Here is a 17,742-nt window from a genome sequence, read left to right on the forward strand (position 1 = left end):
AAAACTGCTTCATAAAATCCACACTAAAAAAAAAAAAAAAAAAAGCATTTTGCACCTTAACTTTTCCTGAACAAGAGAGTCCCTGTCTTGGAGGAGTGCGTTTCCTATTTATATCTTCAGCTCTGCATATATGCTCAAGCAGACTGAGAGAAGGGTGAGGCTATACCACCAGATCCTTGGAGGCCTGGGCTGCCTGCCCAAGTGAGCAAGCTGCACTTTCTTAATGGAGGTTGCATTATTTATATTCCAGCTTGACAAACGATACAAGAATTAATTTCTATTCAGAGGTCTATATACATGTCAGCAGCTAAGTGAAAAGATTTTCATTTTACATCTAGGTATTCACATATTTGTGGAAAGAACCCCCATTCCTATAAGGTCTGCAGGTGCAGGCAAGAAGAAGCATTTCAGCAGTGGCTGGAGGAGAAGTTCCAAAAGACCCAAAGAAAATTGCAGCACTTTAATTCTTGTTATTACCAAAAGCCCTTGTCAAAACCAGCTACTTGTGAGGAATGTTCTGATAACCAAAACATTTTCTGTTTTGAAAGGTTGCTCACGCAGATCGGATTAGTGCTGGCACTCCAATTAACATCTGCTGAAGAAATTTAATAACTGCAGCACTTGAAGACAATTATGAGAACCAGATAACTGTAGTAAAACCCGATGAGTTTAATACATTGAGCACTTCCTATGTGTATTGAAATACTGCAGAATGTACATATGCAGTATTTTGTAAACACTGTACTTCCTAATTATGAAAAATAGTTATTGATACAGTTAAAATACGCCTATTTTGATGTTTTACAGAAAGTACTGACAAAAATTATTTTTCTGGAAGAATATGTAAACTCTTTTACTTTTTATGTCAAAATACCATCCCCAGCTGGTGACCTTAGCACCAAGGAAACACATTATGGCCTCTATATTATTTCACCTGACTTAATTATGACAGAAGTGAATGTTTATAAGAAAATCTTGTCTTTATATATTTGGTTAGGTCCTAAATGAACTCTATAGATTGGCTTCTTTATGATTCACTTCAGAAATCAGATTATCCCAATAGCAAATATGTAATTCAATAGTTGATGGAAATATCTTGGTTTCCTATGGAATCTCTTCTGAGATTCAAGGGTCTATTTACAATCTGCTCAACAGAAATACACTGTGAAGAACAACTGTGCTTAGGAGCCCTATTTCATTCTCCAATCTATCACAGTTTTACATATTGTATTAGAAATTGGTTGCAGACAGCAGAGATAATCTAAAAAAGGTAAGGCTTTGTTTTGGAAATTACTAAATCTTTTCTTCATGCTCATATAATAGTACTTGAATTGGAGGGAAATGCTGGTAAAAGGAGCAATTCAAAGTACTTGCTGCAATGCTCTGGGATGTTTTTCACCTTGCTATGTACGGTTCACTGTGTTACCGACTGGAGAATTCTCTGTTACTGCCTTCAGTAAAGTTCTCTTGCCTTTAAGTAGGTTTGACTGAAATTAAATGAAGGAAATAAATGACGTATGAAGGTAAAATGGGGACACTCTCTTTATGTTGATGCTACACTGCTGTTTACACAGAAGTTAAACAGAGAGCCTCCCACTGTTAGAAGAATGTTTTCCTCTCCCACCAAACAGCAGAACTTTAATCAAATTGAATAACAGAACTTACTTTTGTCATCATCGTAAGATCCTCCGGAGCTATTGCTGTACCTTGATTCTAGTCGAGTATGTGCTCTGACTACATTACTGAACCTTCAAATACAAGAAAAATCTTCATTAAAAACATACTGACATCGAACATCTGGGCCGAGTGTATGTGCTTACTTTACAAAGAAAACATTTCCTCATGCGTTCACTTTTATATGGGAGTAGACAGAAATTTGAACACAATGTTATTTTCATAAAAGCAGACTCTTACAAGGCTTTTCTGAGAAGTTCTAAAAAAGTGCTGCTGGGTCATGAGCTTTTAAAATTTAGCAGAGGGAATGCTCATGTTGCACATGGCTGCTTTTCTTGAAGCAAGAAACCGTGCTGAGGTTGGACTGGATGTAAGCTGTTTACAGCGAGTGTTTTGTCACAGCCCATGTTTGTGGGCAAAATTCTGGCAAAATGCTAAACCAGTAATTGACTTAATAGTCCAATGTCAAGCCCACATAACTATCAAAGCAACAAGAATGGCAGCAGATAATCCTTCAGTAGGATAATCCAGGAACTGCAAGAGTGTGTCAAGCAGAGTCGTCATGGAATATTAAAGACAGAACAAACTGCAACTGTCCTCAAATGTGCCGTGACAAACACACTTTGTACTGCTGCTTCCTTCACCTGCTTGTGCTGTCAGTGTCATCAGGCCTGAAGTGGCACTGAGAGGAGCCATGCTGGAGGCTCACACCAGAGATGATGTAAAACACGACAGTTTATGCAAAGGTAGGAAATTAACTGTGTTAAAAGAATTTTATCAAACAAAAGAAGCTTGAAGGTTCTCTCTGCAACATTCATACAATTTCTTACTAATAATGTGCACACATACTGCAGGACATTTAATCATCCATTCGTATATTATAAAATTTTCAAAGCAGACAGTCTCATCAGGGCACAATAAAGTCTCTGTGGATGTGACAAAAATGCATCGTAAGCCATCTTGATTTTGCTGTCTTTCCATTATCTAGTTCTCCTATATTTTAATATGTACACTTAGTAAATACATACGAACTGACAATTACTGATATATTTATCTGGCATACCTAAAATGATGGAAAAGATAAAAGTATAATAAAATTAAGGAAAAAATCATGGAGAAATATGTAGAGAGAAACTATCTGATATGAAACAAGTGAAGAATACAGGCCATAGAAATAGCTTGAGTGCAGGGCAGATTTTTTGAACAAACATACCCTCTAAAGCTCTCCAACACAGAGTGATATTACAAACGTGACTCACTATTTAAGATGACAGGCATTGATATAATATTATACTATCTGTCAAAAACTTAAACATTACAACTAAAGTTAATGCAGTACTATCTTGCTAAGCTATGCTAAAACCCAAGACAGTGCTGAACTTGCACACACAAAAAATTCCAGATCACTGAGAGATACTTCAAGCCTTTCATTTCACATTATATTGCTTCAACATAAAAACAGCCAGGTTGTTTGATTAGTTTTGTGTTATTCCAGAAGTGCCTACATTTATGAGAATAGTTGGCTTACAATCTATTACATTCTGTAAACATCATTTAATACGCCTTGGACGTTCTAAGACTGACAGTTTGGTTTGTACAGACACGTTTACCATTTCTACCATCTTTGATAATGTAAATGGCAGCAAGGAATTCTAACAGATTATTTCACATTATTATCTGAGTTTTATCATATAGTCTCTGGCAGATTTAAGTATCAAAACCCTTCTTTTATATAATTCATATCAGATAAGAAACACTGAAAACATAGTTAGATTTGAAGTAAGCCAGGAAATGAAATTTATTCAACTTATCTGCAATTCAACTAAAAAGAAATCTAACTCTATACACACACAAACGTGCACACATACAGTATATAGTCTGAAGGACAGAAAAATTCCCTCATGTAACTGTTTCTGTACCATTAAGCCTGATACTCTAACAGGTGGATTGGACTAATGAAATGATACTAGTCACTATCAGGAGCAACAGGTAATGTAATACTAAAACACTTACTAATAAATGCTATTAGAATTCATTACAAGTTCTCTTACAAAAATAAGAAGGTTTCAGTGAGACAAAAATGCATGTCTGTGTTTGAGAATTAGATGGGCTTCAAGCTTTGCATTTACTCCTTCACCACTTGTCAGCATGTGCTATTATGTATTAAAAGACTGAGCTCATGGTTGATAAGCAAAATATTTTACATCATTTTCCTCTGCAAAACACTTTGTCCAGAAAAATGGAGCAATCATGGACACAAATCTCCAAGGTACATTTCACTTGTTGTATGTGAAATAAAAAGGTATGATCTAACCTGATTTTTAATAAATACTTTAATATACATAATTTCCTACAGATTCATTGATTTTCTCTCTTCTTTGCAGATAATTCCTATGAAAACATGATCCACATAGCACAGTTTGTTCAGTGGAGGTTTAACAGATGTTTCACTGCCATGTATTTATTACACAACAGTCAGGAACTAGAACCATGTAAACAGCTTTATTTTACATGTGCTCATTTAAAAATGGTCTTACTAAGACACTGCCACTTAGGATCTTTCTAAGCATCAGGAGTTTTCACAAAATAAGCGTAACTTTGCCCAAGATACAACCCTTACACCAGGAAAATGCACACATTTTGGAGAAAAAGAAGTCACAAACCTTTCATCAGTCTCTTTCACAACTCTGTTCTCTTCTACATCAGGAAAACTATCTTGGCCAGCTATAACAGTGTTACTGCTTGAGGTGGTTCCTGTATACGAGATGTCAATAAGCAAACGTGTTATGTGCAGCAGACAGTACACGCAAATAAAAACATATAACTTTAATTTCTTCAGTAGTCACAGCCAAAGCGATCATGCTGCTAATATAATATTTGCACAAACACTGCCACCTCTACAGAAACTGATCTGCTTGTGTGGCTGAATGACCTGCAGTTTACATGCTTCGAGAGGCAGATTAACACAGTGATGCTCTTCAACTCTTTGGCCTATGCTCATTCACAGGTGACCTCAAGAACCTGGCAAAACATTGGCAAGGTTGAATTTGGGGTGAGTGCCTTGGGTAGCGTTGGCTATCAGAGACTGAAATAGCCACAGGCCTTTGAAAATGGAACTGCCACATGGTTGAACTTCTCAGTTTTCAGCAGAATCTGTTGCTTCATCACCAATGACAGCACTAGTGATGCCTTCTCATTCTGTGAAACTAGTAATAGTGATAGAAGAACCACCTCATGAATTCCGAACTGTACCAAATATTAAAAGTATACTATTAAAATAGTCGAAAGAATTAAATGTACATTTACAAAACTTATGCAACATTAGGAATTAAAAGGAACTGTAATTTAGATGCGCGACAAAACCTGGAAACTTGCAATTTATATATACACACATCTGAACGGGTGCAAAAGTAACTTGGAAACTTTTTTTCAAAGACCTGGTGACTGGAAAGAGCAGAAAACACAACTGAAAAGTATACTTAGGTCATACCAGAAGCTGCAGCTGAGGCCTTGTTACTGGCAGCAAAACGGTAAAATGGAGGATTATCACAGTGCTGGACTATTGGGTTCACGGGGTCAGTTTGCTGCAGCTCAAAAAGAAGCTCCTCCATTGTTTGAATCGTATTATTGCGACATAGATATATTGCAACCTTTTTTATCTAGAGAAGAAAATTTCAGTTATTAAACTCTGTCCGAAGTGAATTTCTAAAGAAATAAATACATCATACACTGCAGTGCTGAAAATATACAGAATACAAATGTTACTGCTGGTCAGACACACAACCACACAACTGCATCCTTCTTATTCACAGAGAAATACAATTGCTTGCTTTGATTTCAAGATCACTTCCCCACCTGAGCAAATCTGTGTTCTAACTACCTGAGAGGTTTTGGTTACCATCCACACATCATCTGTTCAGATATATAATTTGTAACATATATACAGAAAGCCAACTAACGCTGTACCCATCATTTAAGGATATCAGCATTGATTCTGATAATGCTTACAATTTAATTATATGTGATTGCTTTTGGAGATGAGTCTTACTATCTTGCACAGAGCAAAGTTCTCATCTAGAAAGCTACATTCACCCAAAACTTCCTTTCTAGATATGGTTGATGTTAAAGATAGGTAGCTGTAGCCACAAAGAGTAGGTCAGGCTCTCAGTAGCTACTTGTATCTGCAACTAAAGTAGCAGAACATGGGAAGACAGCAGAGCAACTGTGTATGTAGGCTTCATGCAACCTGATTTGAAAAATCTGAGAGCATCACTTACAGAAATTCTGGTAAAGACACCTTCTGTATTATTTAACAAAGCCTCAAACTCCAGTGTATGCACAGCAGCAATGTAGACTATTCAGATACTGACATAAAACTAGGCTGAAAATGTTGATGGCTATTAAAAACAAGGACTATCTCTGGCTCAAAACCATTTTCTTTCATAAACTGCTGGAGCTGGGAAACTATATGGAGAAGCACTCTTCTCTGCTTGCCTTCTTGTTTTTAAAGATGTCCCTGAACAGATACTTATAACAATGCTAGTACATGGTATTGAATTGACTTTTGACCTCACCAGGTATTGCTGTTCTTATAAATAATTCCTTATTTATAACTTCCTGCTGCTTCTCTTTCACTGTTTTTATTTTCCTTTTATTTTTTATTTTTTTTAAGTAGAGAAAATGGACATTCATAGTCTGTTTTACCCTTCCATGCTATACTTTCCCAAGGACTTTCCAGATACAAGTCCATTTCCTTTTGGAGGCTTGTTTCTAGTTGGGCTCATGGTGCCACAACCAACTGCTTTCTCACCAGAAGGAGTCACATTCTCTATAGAAAAGGTCTCTGCTGAAGAGTTTTCTGAATTGTAAATATTGTAAGAAGTTTTTCAGCACACATGTGAAAGAAAGAACAGCTGAGCAATGTACATTAGGGCACTGGGAAAAGAATGCTTAAAGAAGGTGCAAGTATAGAAGATGAAACAATGAATTTAGCTGCTTGACAAAATAATAATGAAGAAAAAAAAGAAGGAAGGCTTTTGGCTTGAGCTCACATAGGCAGAACAGATGGCTGAAGGCATGACGCAGCTGGTGACTGCCTTGGGATAAAGCGGGCTCCAAAAAAGAACTGGGTAAACTGGCAATCTTGCAACTGCATGATCTTTTGAGCCCAGGTGAGCTGGAACAGTGCTGATAAAATGCTTGAATTATCTTTAGTTGCAAAACTGTATCTGCTATCTATATGCTAATTGGAGATACATGTTTATGGTATCAGCAGTCTTGAAGAGTTAACACAGTCAAATACAATTTCTTATCTGTAAACTCCTGGGCATTATCAAAACACTGAGCAGATGCGTGTGATAAGCTTGGTATATTCTCCTACTCCAGACAAAGTTAGAATTAAAGGGCAATTCACAAGCACAGTGAGGCTTTATGTTCCTGCAGAAGTTGAAAACTTTTTCAGATTTTGCAAAATCGGAGAAGAGGGTTTAGAAAGACTTGATGAAAGTAGGATGGGTGCTATGAGTAATAAGGGGAGTTGAGGTAGACTGCTTAAAGCTGTGGGATGGCAATACTTTTGGAAAAAGGACGTGTTGAAAGCTCACAACTCATGGAAAGATCTTCGATACCCTCAAGGTATTTGGAAACAACTCCATTATCTTCTACTCATATTAACATTGAGCTTATTCTCACAGGTACCCCACCTTCAAATCTTTTCTCTTGATTAGCTGAGTACAACTGATTTTGCACATACTTTATACTTCTACTGAATGGATAATATGGATCAGTAAGCCCTCCAAATGAATGGAAACCAATAGGATGTCTATGATGCATAAACAACATCTCAATTTTTTTTTTTATGGTCTTCCATATTTCCTTTGTTCCATTATACTTAGCAGTCAGCATAAACACTTGAAGAAAAATGTTATTTTAGCAACTGTAAACAAGGCTTTTTAGGTAAGTTTGATTACTTCAATATTCATTTCTAATTTATTTTGCAGAAATTATCAGAAAGGGACTAATAAAACAGTATATTGTCATCGTCTTGGAAAATTTACTAAATTTAGATTCTCTTTCTCCCAGCAACTGAGCAATGAGGCATGGGAATGGGACTATCTTGCTTTTCTCAGACAACCACGATTTTATTTTAACTTAAATAATAACAATATCCTGCACAGTTTGACTTGTACTCTGCAGGAACAATTATACAGCTCATAACAGCTATGCAAAGGCAAAAGCTGATATGTTGAAGAGCTTATAAAGGTTAGGTATGCTGTTCCTCTTGATAAATCCCACAGGAAGACATATTCTGCTAGAGAAGAGAAAGTAACACTTCCTTAAAAGTGTTTTTCCATTGCTTATATGACTTTCAAAATTTATCTAATAGTAGTGTAAGCTAAATGCCAACTGAGAAAAATTTTAAGTGTGCACTATTTTTACTTTCCTTTATTTTTCATGCAAGTTACTTAACTTTTGACAAGTCATTCTGCCTAATTAATAAAATTTTAAATATGTATGTAAATTGCATGTTTTTATGCAATTCTGACATGAAAAAAAAGATTTTATTTTTTTTTTCATCAATTTTGGTAATTTATGGTCAGTCCTTACACAGCAAAGACGGTCCTTGCTTGCAGGGAGCACACCTCTCGTTTGATATGAGGTGTGCTCCACTGGTAAAGACTGAGATTCTCACTATTCATTCCCTTTTTTCAGTCTCAGTTTCTTGGCTCATTTATTTACTCGATTTAATTTGCACAGTGTGCTACGCAATGCATAGGTACTTCTTAATCATGAAACAGAAATTCATTTTCTACAGGTGACAGCTGTTTTCTTCATTAAAACCCATGTAACCAATAGTAAATAAAGTGCAAGAACTTACATAAGGTAAAAGGATGGTATCGCTACTAACGCCACACAAACTAATGAGAAACTGCAGTGTTATCCTAAGGTTGTTACTCCATTTTTCATTGTTGGCCAAAGCATTCCAGACGTTTTCCATCTCTGGTCCAGGAATTTCATCTCCATACTGCAAGAGATCATAGGAACACATTTCTTGAAATGTATGTAGGATATAAATATGCAGACCTCCAAACTGAAGGTATGCCATTTTTGAGCATTTTCTCATGCAATACTGACAGTAAAACACTGGAACAAGTGACAAAATGGTGCTTTCAGTAACCACTTGACAGACTTGGGAACATACATTCTATTTAAAAGTATTTAGATTCAGATCCACAAAAGGATTAAACTTCTTTTTTCCCCCAGGAATGTACATTCAAAAGGTGATCCAGCAGTTCACTGGGTTTCATCTTTATAGTTATTCAAGGAAATGAAGCTCTTCTGCATATCTACATCTGTTTTAGTCTCTACAGTATTGAGTAATTTGGTCTTCTGTCCTACATAAACCCTAGCAAAAGGAAGGATTAAACAGCTTGTAGCTTCCACCTTGGAAAGCAGCAGCTTTGTCTGAAGAAAGCACACTCATTTACTTTGGAACAAAACTATGTTTTTGGAAACAACTTACTTGAGGAACTGTTGGTGGGTGGTAAAGGTGAAACCTCAACACATCCAACAACACATCCCATAGAATACCCTTTTTTCACTCCATAGAATTCCTCTAACAATATTCTAGAGACTCTGTACTAGCAGATCATTAATGACTGAATATCACGCCCTTGGATACAGAGCAAATACCAAAAACTGTTCTGGTGATATAGCCCCTACATTACTTCAAGCACACAAAACAATAGTTCTGGTTTAGTTACAGGGCTTCAACATGGGGCAAAGAAGAGATCCTGAGCCAACTGCTATGCAGTATGGATGTATACATTCTCGTCTCATTCTCAAGGAGTTTGTTTCAGACTAATACAGATAGTTGCAGTGCAAAATTTTTGGTATCAGATGCAAGAAGGTATGTTTTGCTTACAAAATTAAAGTTGGAATATTTTGGAAATTGCTTTATAGGGTCTTATTTATTTACTTATTTTACCTTTGCTGTCATATACATGAGATTATTAAGAACCAATGAGGTAGCCTCAGGAGAGCCCCAACCATTGCCTTTAAGTCCACTTGTGACTGAATCTTCCCCATCCTTGTCCTTTAGTTCATCTTCTGGAGTGGTAGGGCTTGAACCAGGGAGGAGCAGTCTGTTGTCTACAAGTTCAATATTATGAAGCCATGGTAGCAGATAGGTAAGCATAATTTGTCTTCCATTTGGATGTGTTGATGGAAATCGCTGGCTTACCTCTAAAATAGTAGAAGTTTAAAAGGATGACATATTAACTTACGAAGGAAACCTTACATATATAGAGTTCAAATCAGATTCCTGATGAGTATTAAACCACCTGATGGCTTTAACCTTCCAAACCAGAAGCATACAAAAGCATGTACTTCAAGAACAGAAACTTAATGCTAACAACAGCAAGAAATTGGTCAAGTCTTCTGTCTAAAATAACTAACACAGTTCTAAAACAGTTCGGGCTATCAGAGTTTGGATACAGAAAGTCACCACCAGTTACAGCGTTCTCACACCATCTTATATACTAAGTGAAACAGACGTCAGCAAAGAGGAAAGACGATAATTCAGGTATTGGCTGCTATTCTAGAATTTCAAGAGTTTTTGAGGAATTACAGAAAACTACAGAAAGTGTTCTGCAGAATTACAGTGTCCCGTTAGACTCCATTTGTCTAAGCTATAGTTCAAATTATAGGGCACTTATTATATTGAGTTTACAAAAATATCTTGCAAGAATCTTATTTCCTGTAAAATTCACAGGTGGTTGCCACTCTGAGTGCTGTATAAAGTGCCATACACGGTTTACAGAACTGACACTGTAAGGGAGAGGGATTTGGGAAATCTGTGATAAGAAACACACTGACAGGCTTCCTGCCAAAGTGAACCACATTAGTTCTCTTTACTAGAATTCTTCTGTAAAATCGGTACAGTTAACATTTCCTTTCTTTTCTCATTGTCTTTCTTCAAAAAATATTCAAGACATAAATTAGAATCTAGATGTATAGAAAGGGGCTCTGATACGTACTGTGTATCTGAGTTCTATTAAACAACTTAGCTACTACAGCAACAAGAATAGATAACAACACTAACGACCAACATTTGCTTTTATAAGATAGACAAGCCATCAGAATTTCCCTTCTTCAATTAATTTATAACTCATGGGATCTTGTGCAGTAAGAACTGGATGACATATTACTCCTTTATTCCTTCTTCCAGTCACCGCACACTGAGTAAAAACAACACAAAGCGATTTTAAGATCCAGTAAGAATTTCCATGATGACAGACATTGCATTCCTGTATTTCAAAACTAGAGCAAAACATCAGATGGAGTAAGACAGACAGACAGGTCTCAAAATGTAGTTGTTCCCAGGAATGGAATGGTCCTCCTGCAGGTCTGATTCTTCGACATCTTTCTCAATAACCCTGACACAATGTATTTCTGATAAAATTAAAATGATAATAAAGACTGGCAGATGTGGCAAATAACCACAGGTGGAGATCCCTCTTTCAGAACGATTTGAAAATCTGGTAAATGTTACGTGGACACAGGCAAACAATCTTCCCAATGTTAAAGTAATGTGCATATGGAGTGAAGAATTCCATCCTCACAACTATCGTTTATATAAACAAATCTAGGCCAAGAATCGCTGCGCTTAACAGAAGAACTCATTACAGTAGAGTTTGCCAATGTCACTTTAACTTATCTGGGGCTCTTGTAATCTCAAAGCTACCTGAAAGTGACACAAGTGGAACAACAACTCCCAGCTGAGGTTTTCAAATATTCTGTACCTTATATAAGTACCTGTAGGAAATATATGTTACATTGCTCAATCCGATTTCACCTGAAACAGATCAAAACCAGGTCAAGCTAAATCTATAAACAGAATTGTTGTTCACAGATGGAAATATCTTAGTAGTCTACTATTTCTACAAAAATGTAAGGAAGGTAGTAAGTAAAATAGATACAGATACCTGAAAAAAGTGGAAGGGTAAGTTCAGGATACATCCTTGCTAGTTCATGTGAAAGAAGGGCAAGTGAGACACTATAAAGAGGTGGCAATGGACCATGTGTACCATACAAAATACTGCCTGGTCTTTGCTCAGCTACCTTTTTTGAATAAACAAAAAGCTTTGATTCAAGAATCTATGAAAGAGAAAAAGAAAACATAATGATAAAGTGAAATTCATTGACTCAGAAAATGTCAGAACTTCAAGCTTAGATGTCACAGAATGATCTACATGCTCCAAATCTGAAAGATCATATCTTTCCCCATTAATTTTTACATAAATATTCCCCTGAATATCTAAAGCCAAGATAAAATAAATTGTTTATTTTTAAAACAAAGCTAAAAAGCAAATAAACAGTACTTTTCAAGAAGCTCACACACACGTTAAAAAAAAAGACAGCAGGACACACACATTTGGTTGTTTTTTAAAAAAGTAGCTGATACATGCCTGCATAAGTTGCATGGAAATTTCATAAATCTCTCTGTTGGTGTCAGATGCCTTGAACAGCACCAAGTTTAAAAGCGTCACGATATCAAAAGGATAGTTCCTAGAAGAATAAACAGCAGATTTTCATGAATGTTGGTAGGGAATGCAGATTATATTCAGTCTGATTTAGTGTGTAATATGGCCTAATGAGAATGTCATCTTCCTTTTCTCTGTTCTGTCACCAGAATATGGGAAAGGGAGTTCTTATGAACACACGCTGTTTGATCAAAGGGCCATCTGGTGAACTGGAAGAAAGAAGGGATTATTTATAATTACCTTAGACTAATGCTTAGGAATGCACTGAGTTACCCACAGAGAAAAACGCAATATCTGTTTCTCTAGCTGTCAATTCACCTTAATTTATAACGTAAGCTGCTTCTAGAAGAGGAGAGGAGATGGCTAGCACAAAATTTCTAGGGATAAAGTGCTTGCTAAAGCAAGCTGCAATTATAATGGCCTCTTTGAAGAAAAGACACTATCACCACGTGTACATACACACACGTTAGGAATTCTATCAAAATTGTATTCAAAGAGTAAAAACAAAAACTGCTTGAGAACGTCCACTAAGTCAACATTTACTGTAACTGTAATATTAACAGAATATACCTTCATAATTGTTCACCACAGGAGTGGCTTCCAGAACATGCTATGTATAATATGACAACAGAAGCAATACATGTGAGGACCATAAATTGAAAGCCACGGAGCATTTTTTTCTTTGTAGAAAAACAGACATCAACAATGAAATAGTGCTCATTTTACAAGCAGTTTCAACAGTGGTCTCTCTATGCAGACAAAATTGATGATAGAGGAAAAGCAAACCAGGGTTCAAGTATTAATAAAAATCCTCAACTTCATAATCAGGCTTTCCCTTCAAATAAGTTTACACAGATCACACTCAATTTTTACTGTAGGCATGGGAATGATTAGTTCTTAGGACGCAGTGGCACACGGTAACACAATCTGAAGAGAGAAGACTGGCTGAAGAAATGATTTATTTATGCATTTGTTAAACAAAAAAAGCATCTTAGAATTTGCAAATGCAAAATTCAATTCAGATTTTTGAAATCTCAATATAATGCAATATCTAGTTTGGTTGTTCCTGTAAGAACAACATAAAATAAATTCTAAAATACTTGACTTGTCTTGATTTCCTATATCTCACACATTTCTCTGTTGAAATCAGCTGATCATGCATCTTGTCAAATTCTTTTCTTTTTTTGCAAACGTCTTGAAAAGATTAAAAAAATATGAAGCCCTGACACAAAACACTATTTTCTTTTTGCATCTTGTAGCTTGTGCTTGTTTTGTATTAGCAGCAGTGGTATCAGACCACAGAAAAGTAACAGGTAAACTAATCAAATTAAAGCAAGTTAGAAAAAGAACAAAATAATTATTTTCAAGCTAATAACACTTAGAACTTTTTTCTAATAAATGAAAAAAACATGAAAAATCTTTTGAAATGAGGTCCATATTGCAAATTACAACGTTGTGGTTATTTTGTATCTTTCTGAGGAAAATAGCATAAAAATACCGCAGATTTCAAACACATACACAATAGCAGCAACTTCTAACAGGCACATCGCCTTGTTTCCAGAATCATGGAAGTAAAGCAATACAGTGCCCAAGAGTTGTTTGAGATGATATAATGTGACTAACAATTCTTTATAACACAAGCTGAACCTTCAATTTTCTTTACATTTTAAAGCGTATAGGCAGCTGAGGTGGCTGCAGTGAAGTCTGATCACTGAAATCCTGGAAGTGATCCTGCCTGCGCTGTTACAACTGTGAAATGAGTGCATCTGCAAAGACAGCATGGCACACTATGCCAAAATGCAGAATTAAACCCTTTCTTCCATAAGCAGCAAATTTCACAGAAACGACTTTTTCAGTGGATGTGTAGGAGAGCCTGCCAGTTGGCCACACATGACTTTAGGCATTTTGGCAGGAATACTGTAGCCCAGTTTCCCCACTCTTTAAGGCATATTTAGTCATTTTGCCCATTTTGCCCATGCATATTTCTCCTTTATCCCTTCACTCAAACCATTGTTTTCCTTCTTTGTCCTTCACGCACAACAAACCAGAAGAGCAACCAACATGAAGCAGGTTTACCAATAAAAACACTACTTTTCATTTTGGAGATAATTTAAATCTGCGCATACCAGCAAAGAGCGGAAATACACAACATATCACTAGACACATTGTTTCAGAAATAGGAAACCTGATTTTATAGGTCTGCTGTAACATATTACATACATATAATTAGAAATTAATGAGTACCTGCTTCCACACACAGTTGCAATTGCTTTGAAACATCCAGAGGCAAGCTGGTAGGATCCAGTATAACATCGATCTATAGCCCAGTTGAAGAGATTAATTTGATCAGGATTCAATTCCAGCAGCAAGACTACAACTTCACATCCAAGCTGATGAACCTGAGAATATAAACGCATGTCAAAACATGATTGGTGAAATGAAAATGTTACCTAGAATTTTTAGGGCAACGTAAGCAGAACAAGGGGAAAATACAGTATTCAAGTAAAAAGAAATCAGAAAATTTATCATGAGCTTATACTAGGGATAGAGCAGTTGAAATGTGGCTCAGTTTTCAGTACTCCTCAATTAAAAACTTATGTACAATGACAACATAAATGAAATACATTTTCAAAGGAGGTTTCCAAAATCAAGCATGGAAAACAGCAAAATCTTTGGACTAGAGCTAAGCCACATTTGATACATGTTCTTGGTCAACTTCCATATATATTGGTTATCTAATCTTTTCAATGTTTATCTCCTACTTTATCTGAGTTCCAACAAATAACACACTTCCATGTTCATTATTTTTTTGACTAACAGATGCAAGGCAGGAAAAGAAAAATAGCATCTTTTGTAAATCTGTGGATGTGAAAACTCATCTGCTCAATCCACCTATACCAAATGATCTGACAGTGATATGAACTCTCCCTGCAGACATTGTATCACCTTAATCAAGGCATCGCCACAGCAACAAATGCGTTGTGCTGAGGCTTGGACTACGCCTTTGTTCTCCTTAAGTAGAGGACAGTAGTGGAAGACCAAACACTAATGACTATTCGTATTCCGACAAGTGCAGTTAACTACTTGTAAAGATGGCAAATGATATTTAATGTTAACAGATTGAGTAGGATCCTCCTCATGCAAATCTGAGCTGCCTGTACAGTCAATGCAATTTAGTTACAGTCCTGAACTACAGTGACTAGCTTAGTGGAAACAGATTTCACCTATCATATCCAAATTCTGCATTTCAAGAGGAAATGTAAAAAAACCGCTCTGTTTTCCCTCCAGTTACTTTATGTGTATATAATAGTGTACAATTAGACGTGGTAATGTAATATTTATTGATGATAATGAAAACATGAAATGAGGAAGAGTAAATCTTTTCTCTTCTGCTGGGTGTTCCACATTCGTAACAATTTCAGTTATATATATCACTTGTATAAATCTTTATAGCTCCATCCCTACCAGCATTTCTAAATCGTTTTATCCAATTTAGTAAAGATTCTCTCAGTAGTTATTACTACCTACTTCTAATTTGTCTTAATTTTTCTAATTTGTTCCACTTTTTTTTCTAATCAATTATCATTTCCACAGCATACGTCACCTAGCTTTCAGGCTTTGCTGCCTCCTTTTTTTTATGCTGGTACGCATTATCTTTTTTGGTACAAAGCTTTTAGGTACAACAGTGGGACAAAGGCCGAGATGCCACAAAGGGAAAGATCATAATTCTCTCTCTCCACTTAATGTAAGTCACTAATCTACTCCTTTTATTTATAGTCTTATTCAAAGAGATGACCTAATCAGCTATAAAAATTGAAATATCATTGGATAGTTACAAGGTCAACAGAGAAACTCATCTTCACAAAAACAGATGAGAAAATGGCAAGCATAATCTACTACACGTTCTTTAAAAAATAAATCTTTCTTTCCTCTCTAGAATCATTTATCCCCTTGATTTCTTTGTAAGATCTACCAACTCACTTTCACTCAGATATGTTTCACCAACATCTATGTCACTGAGCAGGAAGGGATTTTACATTCTTATTCCACAGAAACTTGAAGCGAGTGGGTGGAAGTACTCCGAATAGAAATACAAATATTTTTGAGCTCATGCCATTTTTAACATTTATCAGCAGATGAAAAACTTAAGTTTATGCTGCAAGCAGCAATGAGCCACAAGGCAATTTTTTATGTTATTACTTACGTATTTTATATGCTAAGCAATAATATTTTCTGTTAAAATACTTTTTAAATTAACTGCATATTTTTATTAGAACACTGCATGAAACTAGTGTTTACTGCTCAAAATAGAATTCATACAAACATAGTTCTAACAGTCATAGATTCTTTACTCACATAGTACAGAGATTAAAATTATTCATCAGTGTTGCATTTTGGTCAGTACTTACACGTAAATCTTGACAAGCCAGAATGTTATCAAGCCACTTGTATAGATAACCATCAGGGGAAAGACCGACATTGTCAAATACTGGTCCACAGCAGAGCACTGCTGACATGGCCTAAAAAAAGCAAGGAACTTAAGTTACACAAAAAGAGTGACGTGAATAAACCTTTCAGAATTATTTCAGACCAGAACCAGGCTAATAAGGATGCCATTTGTTTTTTCTTTTGAGGGAACTGCGTAGTGAAATGGTCACACAGTTGCTGTTGATAGAATTACTATAGATGCTGATGGATTTTAAGATAATGTTGAGTTTAAACATTTTGGAAGGAATACAATAGCACAGTTTCCCCATTCTTCATGATACATTTTGTCATTTTACCCAGTCTTCATAAATCAAGCTACAAAAACAATTATATATATGGATGTTTTGATAGAATATTTCTGCAAAAATTAAAGTTGTTTTACACCAATTGATGCAGATTATGTAATTTTCCCAGCTTACTTATGTAGGAGAGTTGCAACAGTTTTTGCTGAAAAACTATTTCAGTATTACAAGCATGTAATGTTGCAGGAAAATGCGACAGTCCTGAAATGCGCATGTGATACTGAAATGATAGATTTAATTTCAGAGTCTAATCCACCCATTTAATCTGATAACCTCTTAATGAATAGTGAAGTTAAATAAAATCTTAAAACGCATTCTGATTTTCAAAATAATTAGCCTTGAAAAGTGTCTAGAAAGAAAACAATGCAATACTGTTAAATTCAATGATTCCACTGTATATACACATACCAATATAAAAGTAAGCGTCAAGTATGACAATTCAAAATACTGTTAAATAGAAGGAAATAAACCCTGCAATTACTTGTATTTTGGTTGGAAAATTGCTATTATGGATTTTGACAGTGGAACTTTAATACCTTTAATGCACAATATTGGTATCTTGTAATCTGATGATTTCTATCACTGTAACGGTCCAGGGGTGTGAACATAATACTGAAAGGTCCTGCCCACTGGCTGAATAAGATGAAAAGGTGATGTCTCAAGCTCTGCTGAGGGAAAAGAAATCTCCTGTGGTGAACTAAGTGAACAGAAACAGAAATAGTTACGATTTGTTA

At 35.8% G+C, this 17,742-nt stretch overlaps 1 protein-coding gene across 5 annotated transcripts in view; it reads right to left on the bottom strand.

Moving 5' to 3' along the window:
- The window catches only part of FRY (FRY microtubule binding protein), a 241,890-nt gene that overhangs the window by 56,708 nt on the left and 167,440 nt on the right, over nt 1–17,742 (bottom strand). For all 5 annotated transcript variants that reach the window (XM_021378243.1, XM_021378227.1, XM_021378219.1 and 2 more), the window contains 10 exons: nt 17,545–17,705; nt 16,628–16,738; nt 14,463–14,617; nt 12,144–12,243; nt 11,661–11,832; nt 9,662–9,918; nt 8,552–8,698; nt 5,165–5,333; nt 4,338–4,428; nt 1,666–1,748 (listed from right to left, as the gene is read on the bottom strand). In XM_021378243.1, the coding sequence (XP_021233918.1) occupies nt 1,666–1,748; nt 4,338–4,428; nt 5,165–5,333; nt 8,552–8,698; nt 9,662–9,918; nt 11,661–11,832; nt 12,144–12,243; nt 14,463–14,617; nt 16,628–16,738; nt 17,545–17,705 (1,446 nt within the window). The remainder of the gene's footprint in view (nt 1–1,665; nt 1,749–4,337; nt 4,429–5,164; nt 5,334–8,551; nt 8,699–9,661; nt 9,919–11,660; nt 11,833–12,143; nt 12,244–14,462; nt 14,618–16,627; nt 16,739–17,544; nt 17,706–17,742) is intronic.

Source organism: Numida meleagris, chromosome 1 (genome assembly GCF_002078875.1).
Source record: "Numida meleagris isolate 19003 breed g44 Domestic line chromosome 1, NumMel1.0, whole genome shotgun sequence".
Taxonomy (NCBI): Eukaryota; Metazoa; Chordata; class Aves; order Galliformes; family Numididae; genus Numida; species Numida meleagris.